General features: G+C 36.6%; 6 protein-coding genes across 6 annotated transcripts; 2 read left to right on the plus strand and 4 right to left on the minus strand.

The window, feature by feature from the left end:
- Positions 1-306: 306 nt before the first annotated feature.
- On the plus strand, positions 307-5,184 carry ELE39_000976 (pyrophosphate-dependent 6-phosphofructokinase; the record flags this gene model as incomplete). Its single annotated transcript, XM_067344053.1, has 5 exons — positions 307-4,260; positions 4,361-4,425; positions 4,505-4,646; positions 4,894-5,029; positions 5,099-5,184. 5 exons carry the CDS (start codon positions 307-309, stop codon positions 5,182-5,184), a joined length of 4,383 nt encoding a protein of 1,460 aa, XP_067202734.1.
- Positions 5,185-5,299: 115 nt separating this feature from the next.
- On the minus strand, positions 5,300-5,701 carry ELE39_000977 (SAP domain-containing; the record flags this gene model as incomplete). The annotated part of the gene is made up of 1 exon (XM_067344054.1): positions 5,300-5,701. The coding sequence occupies one exon, from the start codon at positions 5,699-5,701 to the stop codon at positions 5,300-5,302; it is 402 nt and encodes a 133-aa protein (XP_067202735.1).
- Positions 5,702-6,494: 793 nt separating this feature from the next.
- On the minus strand, positions 6,495-7,175 carry ELE39_000978 (U1 small nuclear ribonucleoprotein c like finger; the record flags this gene model as incomplete). Its single annotated transcript, XM_067344055.1, has 1 exon — positions 6,495-7,175. The coding sequence occupies one exon, from the start codon at positions 7,173-7,175 to the stop codon at positions 6,495-6,497; it is 681 nt and encodes a 226-aa protein (XP_067202736.1).
- A 277-nt stretch (positions 7,176-7,452) lies between these two features.
- ELE39_000979 (replication factor C subunit 4) lies at positions 7,453-8,436 on the minus strand (the record flags this gene model as incomplete). Its single annotated transcript, XM_067344056.1, has 1 exon — positions 7,453-8,436. The coding sequence occupies one exon, from the start codon at positions 8,434-8,436 to the stop codon at positions 7,453-7,455; it is 984 nt and encodes a 327-aa protein (XP_067202737.1).
- Positions 8,437-9,290: 854 nt separating this feature from the next.
- On the plus strand, positions 9,291-10,907 carry ELE39_000980 (GAF domain containing; the record flags this gene model as incomplete). Its single annotated transcript, XM_067344057.1, has 1 exon — positions 9,291-10,907. The coding sequence occupies one exon, from the start codon at positions 9,291-9,293 to the stop codon at positions 10,905-10,907; it is 1,617 nt and encodes a 538-aa protein (XP_067202738.1).
- A 149-nt stretch (positions 10,908-11,056) lies between these two features.
- ELE39_000981 (dual specificity phosphatase) lies at positions 11,057-12,010 on the minus strand (the record flags this gene model as incomplete). Its single annotated transcript, XM_067344058.1, has 1 exon — positions 11,057-12,010. The coding sequence occupies one exon, from the start codon at positions 12,008-12,010 to the stop codon at positions 11,057-11,059; it is 954 nt and encodes a 317-aa protein (XP_067202739.1).
- Positions 12,011-12,105: the final 95 nt, after the last annotated feature.

Below are 12,105 nucleotides of genomic sequence, written 5' to 3' on the forward strand. Positions count from 1 at the left end.
CCACATGCAAATTATTTCAAGTTGGCCCTAGACCGAGGAAATTACATGTGAAAAGAAAATTCTCAAAAAAAAAAATATTAATATAAATAGGTTTTGTATACCAGCTTAGGAATCTAATTTTAAAAGGGAGTAATAGGCTGGCTTGTTTTTTATATTTTTTTTTTTGAAAGAAAACAGAGGTATTAAAAACAAGAGCTAGTAAGATACAGCAATATATCAATAGCAAAAATAACAACAGCTAAAAGGTAATATCTGGAATTAGCAATATTATTTCCAATTAATTCAAGACTTGAAAAATAACTAAAAATGAGCAACTATAAACAAACTGAGCTTAAAAGGAACAAAGGTGATTCGAGAGATGTCTCACTACTTTCTGCCTCAAGCTTGCATGAAGGTCAATCAAACATGCAGATGTGGAGAAGAAGGTGGGAGCCATGCTTACCACACATACTAAGATCCCCGCTATCTATTAAAGAAGTTGCAGCTTTTGAAGGAATGGGCAAAATGGAAAGATCCGATGTTTCAGCCTACTTCCCTTTGACATCTGGAAATAGCCTGGTAAAGTTTGAGGCTATTTCGGACGGAAGTAGCTCCTGGGAAAAATTTCCCACCAGAAGAATTGGAGTAGTATTGTCGGGAGGTCAGGCTTCAGGAGGTCATAATGTGATTGCAGGCTTAATGTCATATATTAAGCTTTGTAACCAAAGTAGTCAGCTTTTTGGATTTTTGGGAGGTCCAGAAGGAGTATATACTGAGAAATACAGAGAGCTAACTGAAGAGGATATTAATGGTATACTCAACCAGGGAGGATTTAATGTAATATGTTCAGGCCGTCACAAGATTGAGACAGAAGATCAAATGAGAGCTTCCTTGGAGATTTGTGAAAAGCTCAAATTGCATGGATTAGTAGTAATTGGAGGAGATGACTCCAATACTAATGCAGCAGTTCTGGCAGAATATTTTAAACGTAACTCGTCCAGTACAGTGGTTGTAGGATGTCCCAAGACCATAGATGGAGATTTGAAAAATGAAGTTATTGAAACTTCTTTTGGTTATGATACGGCAGTGAAGACTTATAGTGAACAGATTGGAAGCATTATGGATGCAATTAAAACTGAGGGAAACGGCTACTATTTTGTAAGGTTGATGGGAAGATCTGCATCTCACATTACCTTGGAATGCGGTCTTCAGACAAGAGCGAACATGATTTTAATTGGGGAAGAAATTAAGGAAGAGAACAGGTCTTTGATGTCGATAGTAGATGAAATTGTAGAAATGATTTTAAAAAGAGATTCATTGGGAAAGAAACATGGAATTGTATTATTACCTGAAGGACTAATAGAGTTCATTCCAGAATTTGAGACTTTAATCAAAGAATTAAATCTTATTTTGCTTAAAACCAACGATAGAGGGCAGATTGTAGACAGCTTAAATAAAGAGATGAAAGCTCTTTTTTTGGAGCTTCCTTCTGATGTGCAAAACCAACTTCTTTTGGAAAGGGATCCACACGGTAACGTTCAAGTGGCAAAGATAGCAACCGAGGAGTTGTTAGTACATATGGCAAGAGAAAGACTTGAAAAGGTTGGGAAGGATCATATTCTGAACAACGTCAAGACTCACTATTTCGGATATGAAGGAAGGTGTGCTTTGCCTTCAAACTTCGATGCAAGCTATTGCTTCGCTCTTGGACATACTGCAGCAGCTCTCATAGACAATCAACGTTCTGGATACATGGCAGTGGTTAGGAAACTAAGCCTGGCTCCTGAACAATGGGAACCAGCTGGGTGTCCTCTTACCTATATGATGAATATTGAACTTAGAAAAGGAAAATCCGTTCCTGTTATTAAGAAGTATTTGGTAGATCTTAATGGTCAGTCTTATTTGGCTTATTGCCAAGTTAGATCTGAATGGAAGTTGAATGATTATTACAGGAATCCTGGACCAATACAATTTGATGGTCCTAATTCTGGAATAACTAATTATATGATTTCCCCTCCAAGAGTGGAAGATTTGCTTAGAATGGAAGATAGACACGGAAATAAGATTAGCAATAAATTACCAGGTTCAGAAAGCTCTCAAAGCAGACCAAAGGACGAGATGAAAGTGCCAAAGACTCTTCTTTCAATGGGCTCCAAGTTTAATGACGATCTAGTCATTTCCTCATTATGTAGAGATTTGGATGTCTCTGTTATTTCTAAATGTTTGCCTCACCAGACTGGGAGGCACAACAACAGAATATTACAATTGAGAGAGGAGAATTTCTCAGGATATACAGAAATAAGAGAAAACAGCCAATCTAAACTTTCAATGAGCAGCTCATTAACTTGTGAGTCACTTGGATTAATTCTATCATGTCTCTCAACTCCTGGAGCTCAGAATGTAATTTGTGGGTTGGTCAATGGACTTCCATCACTTAAAGAGCTCGTAGTCTTTAGGTCCCTCTCAGATTTTTTAAAAGGAAAAGCTCTCAAAGTTGATCTTACTTCCGAAGGCTCGTTGAATTTCTTTGAGAATTCCCTCAATTCTGGAGGTTGTACATTCCCAAATGGAGTAGAGGAGAAAATGAACGATACTTTGGAAAAAAAGAACTCCGTCACAGCTTTAAAAGCTAATGATTCCCAAGAATTAACAAACAACTCTTGTGTTCTCTCATGCAAAGGTCTCGTCAGCAATAACTTTCTTTCTCAGCTTTTGTCATTCTTTAATCTCCGAGCCCTTGCGATTGTGGGGAATAGCGAGGCGGCATCGTTTGGCGCCACACTCTCTGAGCAACTAATTTGCATGTCATTAAGTGGCATGAAGAGTGAGATTCCAGTAGTATTTGTTCCGGTTTGTTTGGAAAATAGCATTTCTCATCAAATGATTGAGATATGTGTTGGGTTTGACTCTGTAACTAAGAGCATTTCAACTTTGGTTGGGAATTTGTTAACAGACTCAGCTTCAGCAACAAAGTATTGGTATTTCATGAAGATGATTGGCGAGAAGACTTCAAATGTTGCTTTGGAGGTTGGAATACAGACTCATCCAAACTTAGTCGTAATTCCAGAAAGATATGCAGATGGAAGATCCTCAGTTTATGGTTCGGAAATGACTGGGGTCACTTTAGATGATATTATTACTGAAATTTGCGATATTATTTGCTTGAGATCTAATCAGGGAAATAATTTTGGCGGACTTTTAGTGTCTGAAGGTCTTTTTGACCAGGTGTACCCAACAAGAGAGTGCAGAAGAATATTTTCAAGGTTTAGCACTCAGAATTTGTGTAATGCTTCAAATACAGAAGTATATAAGATTCTGGGCTCTGAAAGTCTAAGTAGGTATGAAAGAAAGATTGTTGAGGATTTTAAACTTATATTTAGTGACATAGATACAAGACTCATTGAGAATTTGGTCAATTCAAACAAGATATGTGACGTTCGAACTGAAATTATACTTTCAGCTCTGGTTCAAAAGGAGCTCAAATTTAGAAGGTCTAAGAATAAAATTAAAAATGGGATGAATTCAGTTTGCTTTAGCTTCACAGATCAGGTCAGGGCATGTTTTCCTTCTGATTTTGACTCCACACTTGGATTAATGTATGGCATGCTTGCGTCAAAGATTATTAGTAGTAACTTGGTTGGAGGATATGCTACAGGGATTAAGGGAGTTTTGGGCCAGACAGATAGTTGGAATATGTATGCTATTCCTATTTCATCTTTAATGACTTTAGATATTGAAGGAAGTAGAGGGGTACATGGTCTAAGGAGCGACTTTAGTTTTTCATTTGAATCAAAGAAATTTCTAACTGAAATTACGAAAGACAGACTAAACCATCAGCTTGGATTCATGTGCAAGCTTAACTCTGTTAATTCACGCAATAACCCTTCATTTAGGCTTTTAATGAATCATATTGAAAAATGGGAAATTGATAACACCTATGCTAACCCAGGCCCTATTCAGTACTTCAATGTTTTCAAAAATCTGTTCAACAGGACACTATTTGAGAGTGAATACATTTATACGCGAAATCTAAAAGAGATTGATCAAGTACTGCTTGAAATCAAGACATTATGCCAGCTGGGAGTTGAAAAGGATGTCTTAAACTCCACTATACAACATCTGAAAGCAATTCAGAATTCTATTTCAATAATGAGTAGTTGCAACCACAGAAAATCTAAGCCAGAACAGATTGAATGCATACAGAAAAAGAACTCAATTGGCGACTACATATCAAACTTAAAATGCAGAAATCACAATAGTGAATCAAATCTGGAAATTATTGTTAGCAATATTAACCAGGAAACTTGCAACTAATTTAATTACGAAAGATGGCGCCTTACCGCCAAAAGTGTGTTCAGTCTCATATATGTCAAAAATTTAGTCCGAGATGAATCCGTGGATCACTGGGATGCCTGGAAGTTACACAACTACTGTTATCCTTACACCGTACTACAGCGAACCCTTTTCCGTGCTCTGTTTCCAGCCTCCGGCGGTACGGGTTTCACTATCTCACAAGTCACCTCAGTCTCCACCAAGGCAACTCTAGAGACTGCAGCCTTGTAACGGGCAGCCATCGTGCAATGCTACCTCCAGGATGTAGTGACACAATATCCCATCCTAAACCCTTAAAGACCCCACTTGGTTACAGCTGGGCGTTATCCCAGCCGGTCACTCTCCATTCTTTTAGAATTTACATTATTAAATACTTTTCAATACTTTTGAATGACGGCCCTTGTTTGGCGGGAACTTGCGATTTATTTATTTTTTTATTCTCAAGGAATAAAGGGGGAAGTGTGAATATGAAAAATCAGCTAATATAATAATTGAAAACATAATTAGTATTGTTGGATTTGGCTAAGCCAAAATATTTAAAGTTTATTCTCGATCAAAATGTCTGCCTTATTCAACTTTCAGAGTATGATTGTGGTGGTCTTGCTGTCAATATGTACATGCTCGTATTTACGTCCAAAAATCCCAGGCTTGATAGACAATAAAAAGGCAGGTTTTTTGGGAATTCTAGGTAAAATGGCAGTCATTGGAGATAGACTTAGTCCGTATGTATCATTTGCATGTATTCTCATGGCAGGAACGACGTTGTTCTGCAGATAATTCATTTCAGGATTGAGTAATATGATCAGACAGACAATTATTAGACTCGCTCAAATATCAGAAAGTTGCAATTTGAGATTTTCAGGAATTATATAGCTTAATAGGTATCCATAATCGAAGGGCATTAAATAGATACTCATTTTAGATTAAATAGTTTTCTAAGTACTAAATATTTATCGCCAAGTTTGTGTATCATAGGAGATAGTTGCAACTACTTCAAACCAAACCTTAACTTTCTCGCTTGAATCTTCTTCTCGTGATCTGGATCATTCACTCTTGACATTGTTCCGAATCTTTCTTTTCTATTTTTTATTCTATCAGTTTCTGATATCATTCCAAATCTTTCTTGCCTAAGCTTTCTCTTATCATCTTCTGACGTAGTGCCAAATCTTTTCGAACGAGCGAGTCTCTTCTCAGCCTCTGTGGATGGTTCACATGCTCCAAATTTCTGTCTTCTTAATTCAATTCTTTCTTTTTCAGAAAGTTGGTTAACATCACTTATACATATTGTTTGTCTTATTGGCTCAACCATGTAGGCATTCTTTTCTCCTTGATCTATTTGCATCTCACTACTAGGAGTAGTCATTGGGTCTTCAGATTCCTCTTTTTCCATTGTTACTGACGTCGTGATAGTAGTGGCTGAGGCCGCATTATCTGTATGGTTTTGGGAGTCATAATCAATCAATGCCTGGACTAGTTGTTGCTATGAAAAAACAAAAAAGAAGTAAAATTAATATTCAACTTTCATTTTTGATTAAGACTTTAGCCTAATCATGACTTACCTTTCTCCCAGTAACAGATAGGCCTCTTTCTTTTAAAAGCTCCTTCAACTCATCAATCTTTAAAGTATTATAGTTCATTGGGAAAAAGACTTCAAACTCTAATTATGAATATATAAAAAAGCTTTAATCAAATTCGAATCCCGTATTTTTCTTTATTAGGTGTTCACAATTTTTGACAAAAGTTTTCTCATCAAATTGTAATTTCCATTTAAAAAAAAATGCTAAAAGTTTGGCGCCTTTATAAATACATTATATTCGGAATGGCAAAGTAAAGTATATGGAAGTATTGAGTATTTGCAAAAAAATACAAATTTATAGAAAGAAAACGAAGTCGGATGTTTATAATTATTATGCATTAAATGGACTGAACGACTCTAGCACTAGTTTCAGGTCGAAATGTACGTTTTAAATGTTGATAGTTACATATTATTCCCCCATAATTTGTTATTAGGATAGACTTAGCTATGTATAATGTGGATAGAACCTAAAATAGCTACTAACTACAAGGTTATTAAAAATTTGAGTTCTATGAAAGTACCCCACAATCTCCCAAATGGAAATGAAACAAGGCATTTTGTGATTTGAAAGTGAATGTAGTATAGTGATATTGTTGATTCTCCGTGCTTAGCGAGGAGTTTCTCGAGGTTTAAAAACAATTTTAACCTTTTCATTTTGCACCTTTTGCGTATCAGGGATGGTTTTCACGTCAAGTTGTTGTTCTTCAAAGCTCTCTTCAACATCAGAAATACAGGAATAAACTTTTTGAGATAAGCTGTTTTTCTTGATTTGTACGCATCCTTCGATAGGCTTAAATAAGTTTTGGGCTTGAACTTGAGCTTGAGATTCTAATATAATGTTCCCTAAGAATGCAGATTCAGATTCTTTGACTTCCTCCCATTGTCCAATAATCCCCATTTCGTTCTTCCGATTATTATGGTTCTCATTATGATCCTCGCTTTCAAAAATGTTGTTTGAACTGCTGAGGGGATAATTATTTGTAAAAATATTAGCTTTAAAGGTGGCTGAACTTCCTGAACTTGCCTCCTTATCTATCCGTTTGATTGTCTTCTTTTCATGGCTAGGAGTTTGATCAACTCCATGTAATTTCATGAACTCCTTTCGGATCTCATCCTCATTTTTTTTCTTCTTTAATTCCATATAGTTCTCGCTCTTCAACAACTTCCTCAAATTATACTTGTGCCTCCCACCTTCCTGGTGGCTTCTCAGATTATTTGGATGGTTTTCAATCCATATTTTGCAAACTTGACAATAATGTTTGTTGCTGACTCCTTTGCTCCACCTCATATATCCCGTATCTCTGAATTACATAAATTTGTCTCTACTACCTATTCAGGTTTCAGTATAATTCATTTGCCTTTTCTCCTCTTTCTCCCTTTAATTAATAGTCTTATATTATGTGAAGGCGCCAACTTCATGCAATGTTAAATCGCCATGCCTGTAAATAAGTATTGTCAAATCAGGGAGAATACATAAAAAAAGTGAGTTAATTAATTATATAAATTTTAATTTCAGAGTATATTAACATTCTAAAAATAATTTGGAACAAATTATAGTCGGAGTTTTAGTTGGTCTGACTTGAATTTAAACCACACCTAGCAGAGATCATGCAAAGTTGTCCAAGAAGCTTGTCTAGCTGTAAGCGGGTGGCACAGCCATCAAGCATGACAAAGTGGCATCTCCCAACCTCTTTTAGATACTCCAAAATTGCCCTTTCAGGGAGTTGATATCTCTTCAGTACGTTTCTCATGGTAATGACAATATCAAGTGGGGAGTAACCCCCAGCAAAAAGCTCTTCAACAATTGAATGAGCCAGTCTCCAGTTGCATTTGACACATGAGTCCAAAATATTCCTAATTTTCTCAGGAGAAGGAATGTCAGAGACTTTGAGTACATTATCTCTGGAGACTATAGAAAATCCGTGATAAGTTGCTTGGAGATTGTTAATAATAATTCTCATATCTCCATCTGCAGTGAATACAAGAGTATCAATTCCGGAGTCAACGTATGGAATGTTTTCCATCTTGATAATCTCAAAAAGTCTTTTCCTGATTTGTGCATCCGTAAGCTTTGAATACCTTATTATTGCGCATCTACTTTGGATTGGCTCGATAATTTTTGTTGATTGATTGCAAGCCAGGGCAAAACGAGTACTTTCCGAGTAAACTTCCATTAATCTTCTGAGAGCTTGCTGTGCTGAGTCTGTCATACTGTCTACTTCGTCCAGTATTACAATCTTGTGCCTTCCTTCCGGCAAGTCAATCTTTTCTCTTGCGAAAGATTTGATCTTATCTCTAACCACGTCAATACCACGGTCATCTGATGCATTCAGTTCCAGAACGGCTCTTCCATATTTACTTCCAAGCATTTCAGAAGCCAAGCAGTGAATACTGGTAGTCTTTCCCGTTCCTGGGGGACCAGAAAGGAGCAAATTTGGCATATTTCCATGCTTAGCCAAGACCTTCAATCTAGTTAAAACCTCCTCATTCCCAACCATCTCATCCAAAACCTTTGGACGGTATTTTTCTATCCAAATTTGGGTCGACATTTCCAATATCTGCTAGCTTTTTATCAAACTACTTCCTATGTGTTTTACAGCTGTATTTTCTCAACAGATGCTGCTTTTCCAGACTTTAGCTCAGACAAACTCCAACCTCGTCCTCTAAGTCCCAGTATACACTTGATACAATCCCAATGTAAATATTATACTCACTCACACCTCTACTTGTATCCTTTTCCTTTTATTTGTCACTTCCCTACTTGCAATATAAATACTACGTAGGTACCTCACCTTTGGCGCCACTTATTCTAAACTTTAAAAAACTGTTAAAAATGAAATAAAATTCGGCAGATACAATAAACAAATTTCTATCTAAATCAACCATCAATCTGAATACAGAGGTTGGAAGCTCTCCTAAATTTACCTTCGCCTCCTAACCACGACGCCTTTTTACTTTACAATATTAATCAGAAATTAATTGACAAATTGGCGCCACTGCCGTTTGGCGGCACGTTGTGGGGAGATTGTTTGAAAAAAAATGTTTGAGTAGAAATTATAAAGCTGGGTGAAAGTGTATTTCTTTGATTTCAATTTGTTTGAATATTTTACAGTATTTGGGCAAGAGGCGAGCTAAAACTCCTTGGGTTGCTTTCTTTTCTAGACAATAATAGCTGTATGACTTATGCCTGGCAGTGGTCTAAGGAAAAGCAAGCAAAATAGTATTCATCCAATTGGTAAATGGCCAAGTATTCAAGTAAATACGCACACACAGTGAAATTAATGCTCAGAATTGACGGCCTTGATACTCTAAAATTTGGATCTATTTATTTCTTCCAACTTTTCTTTCTGATCAAAGAATTTGAATGTGAGAAGCAAATTGGCTATTTTTGGCAAACTGTTAGATGTTAAACATTTCAAAATTAAAAGAGATTTTATCTTGGGACGATATTTATAACTTATTTGAGTCAAGCCTGATAATCAGCTCAAACTTGGACCCAAAGCTACTTGTTAATACAATTCTATGTGAATGCAGGAAAGTTATTAATTGCAAAGACTGTAATTTATTCATTTACGATTCAATTAACGATGTTTTTTATCATGGGTTTGACACAAGCAAGTATATAATATCCGACTCTTTGCTGAAGAAGGTACTTATTGCAAAAAAGTACGAAGTTCTTGACAGCTCGGGAGATTCTGACAGTTATCAACTAGAGAACGGCCATGACATTAAGACCAGGAGATTTTCCAATAACGCTATTTACCTCCCTATATATAATGCTGAGAAAGAATCTCCAATAGCAGTTCTTGAGATATTGGACAAATTCAAGCTGGATAAAGACGGTGTCGAAGTTAAGGACAGTTTTTCCAAAATTGACATTGTCAAATTAAGTTGTCTCTCCAGAATATTCTCAATTTCAGTTATTAATTGTGAAAAGTACAGAGAAGTTAGAAACACTAAGGAAAAGGCCGACAATCTACTTAACCTTGTTCAATCATTAAGGCCAGATCTGGGACTTCAGTCTAACCTGTTCACTCTCTGTATTCACGCTCAGGAAATCATTGAATCTGAGCACTGCATTGCTTTAATTGGGATCCCTGAGAGACAGCAAATCATATCTCTCATATCCGACACAGGGAATGAACTTCTTTTCAATTACGAGATTGGTGACATTATTCATAGGATCATTGAGACCAGGCATTCCCTTATCATCCAGAACACTGGAGACGATAACGAGCCCCATTTTGAGAACAGACTCGTTGAATGCTCGTGTAGCTCAATTAGGATTGTGATAGGAAGTAGCTCAGTCTCCATGAACAATGATGATCAATTTATTCGCCTCCTACAGAAAGTATATGGAGGGGAAAGGCCGATCTACAACGCCCTAGTATTCCCAATCTATGCAGAAAGGGACAATTGGTCATGCATCCCAACTCCCAGCCAAAGGGTCTCATCCATCTCCTCCCTTTCATCTGCCTTCTCCTCATTTGAAATTGGACACGATTATGAGGATTTAGCATCAGTTTCCCCCAGAAACAATTCAATTCTAAACTCTTCAATCATTTCCTCCAGTGTTGTTGCCCCCGGCTCTCCAAAATCGGACAGAGTGGGAAGAAGTAGCCTGGCTACTCAACCTCACACAAACGTAAGATCTTCATCTTTATCTCCGAGTAATCAGTTTGTACAAAGCAGCAATACCCAGGCGATCTCCCTTATTGTACTTATTAACAGATTAGGTGTTTTCAAAGAAAAATCCAAATTTACTGAAAATGATGTCAGGCTTCTCGAACCATTTGGCAGAATTGTTGCTCCTAATATAGGCACCTTATTCCAAACATCCTTATTTTCTTATCTTCAAACAATCTACAATACTGACAGAAATATCAGCTTTAATAAGTATCAGGACAAGATGCCACTGGATCCTCCCTCATTTGCATTTCCCCATAGTAACTGGAAGAACAGACATTCTGATATAATTTTTGAAGAGGACGAGGATGGAGCTAAAGATTTAGAAAAGTAGAGTATACCTGTTCATGAATTAGATGCTTCTTATTTCACTTATATAGATTATGACTGTTTACTTTGAGGCGCGATAAAAATCTGAATAGAGCTCTAACTTTGATTGATTTTTTCAAGCAGATAATTCTCCATTCATAAATATATTATAACCTATTTGATTCTCCCAACATTTCTCTTTAGGCTGGTTTGATACGGGATACCCTGTTGAGCCTGAATCTGAGCTTGAATCTGACTTGAACTCGAGATTTGTTGTTTCTTTTGACAAATTTTTGCCGAGGTTAAGAATAACTGGTAGTTATATAACTGATTTAAGAAACCTGGATTTGGTGCTACGTAAGGCCTAGATAATTTAATTAAATTTAAAGCTTGTATAGAGCTGATTCCCAGTTCTCTCATTAGAAAGGCTGTGCAGATTGTTGGAGCTCTGCTAATACCAGCAGCACAATGTATGTAGATATTATTAGGCTTTTCAACAGTAGATTGGGATAATGCGTTGTGTATAAAATCAAAAGATAAGGAAAAGTATTTGCTGATGTCTTCAAATGGAGTATCATATATAGGGATGTTCAAATATACAAATTCATTTGGGAACCTAGATGCACCCTGTAAACAACATACAATGTGCGTAATTCCAAGGTCCTTGAGCTTCTTTGAGTCATTTGCTACAGTACTTCCTCCCAAGAAAACTCCAGGAATGATCCTCTGGGCTCTATGCAGATCTAAATTCTCTTTATTAGAATATTGAACCTCCTTTTGAAGGGCATCTCTAAAGCCCAAACAGTTGATTGAACTAATGATAGTCCTCATATTACTTTCAACTCTCTCTTCATAATCTTCAATGGAGCTTTTTGGTGAAGTTACCAATGCTCCGTACAAGCTAATAGCTCGGTCTAAGGTACATATCAAGCTTATGGTTTCCTGTATCTGCATTTCTTTGGCAGGCTCTGGTGTTTTTCTTTTCAATTGGTGGAGAATACGTAAAGCTGCAAAATAAAAGTTTACTCTCTCTGGTAAAATTAACTCTGCCTCTGTTGAGCCACTTAAATTCTCAGCAAAAGCCATCCTCTCCGACCTCTTATCTATTAATCGCTTCAAAGCTTCCATTTATTGTTTTAATTTCTCAAGCACAATAAAAAAACTCCATAATAATTATTATAATGCACACTATAACCCGCCAAAAGTTTTAGAAAAAAAAATGG

The sequence above is a fragment of the Cryptosporidium sp. chipmunk genotype I genome, assembly GCF_004936735.1.
Source record: "Cryptosporidium sp. chipmunk genotype I strain 37763 chromosome Unknown contig_15, whole genome shotgun sequence".
Lineage (NCBI taxonomy): Eukaryota > Apicomplexa > Conoidasida > Eucoccidiorida > Cryptosporidiidae > Cryptosporidium > Cryptosporidium sp. chipmunk genotype I.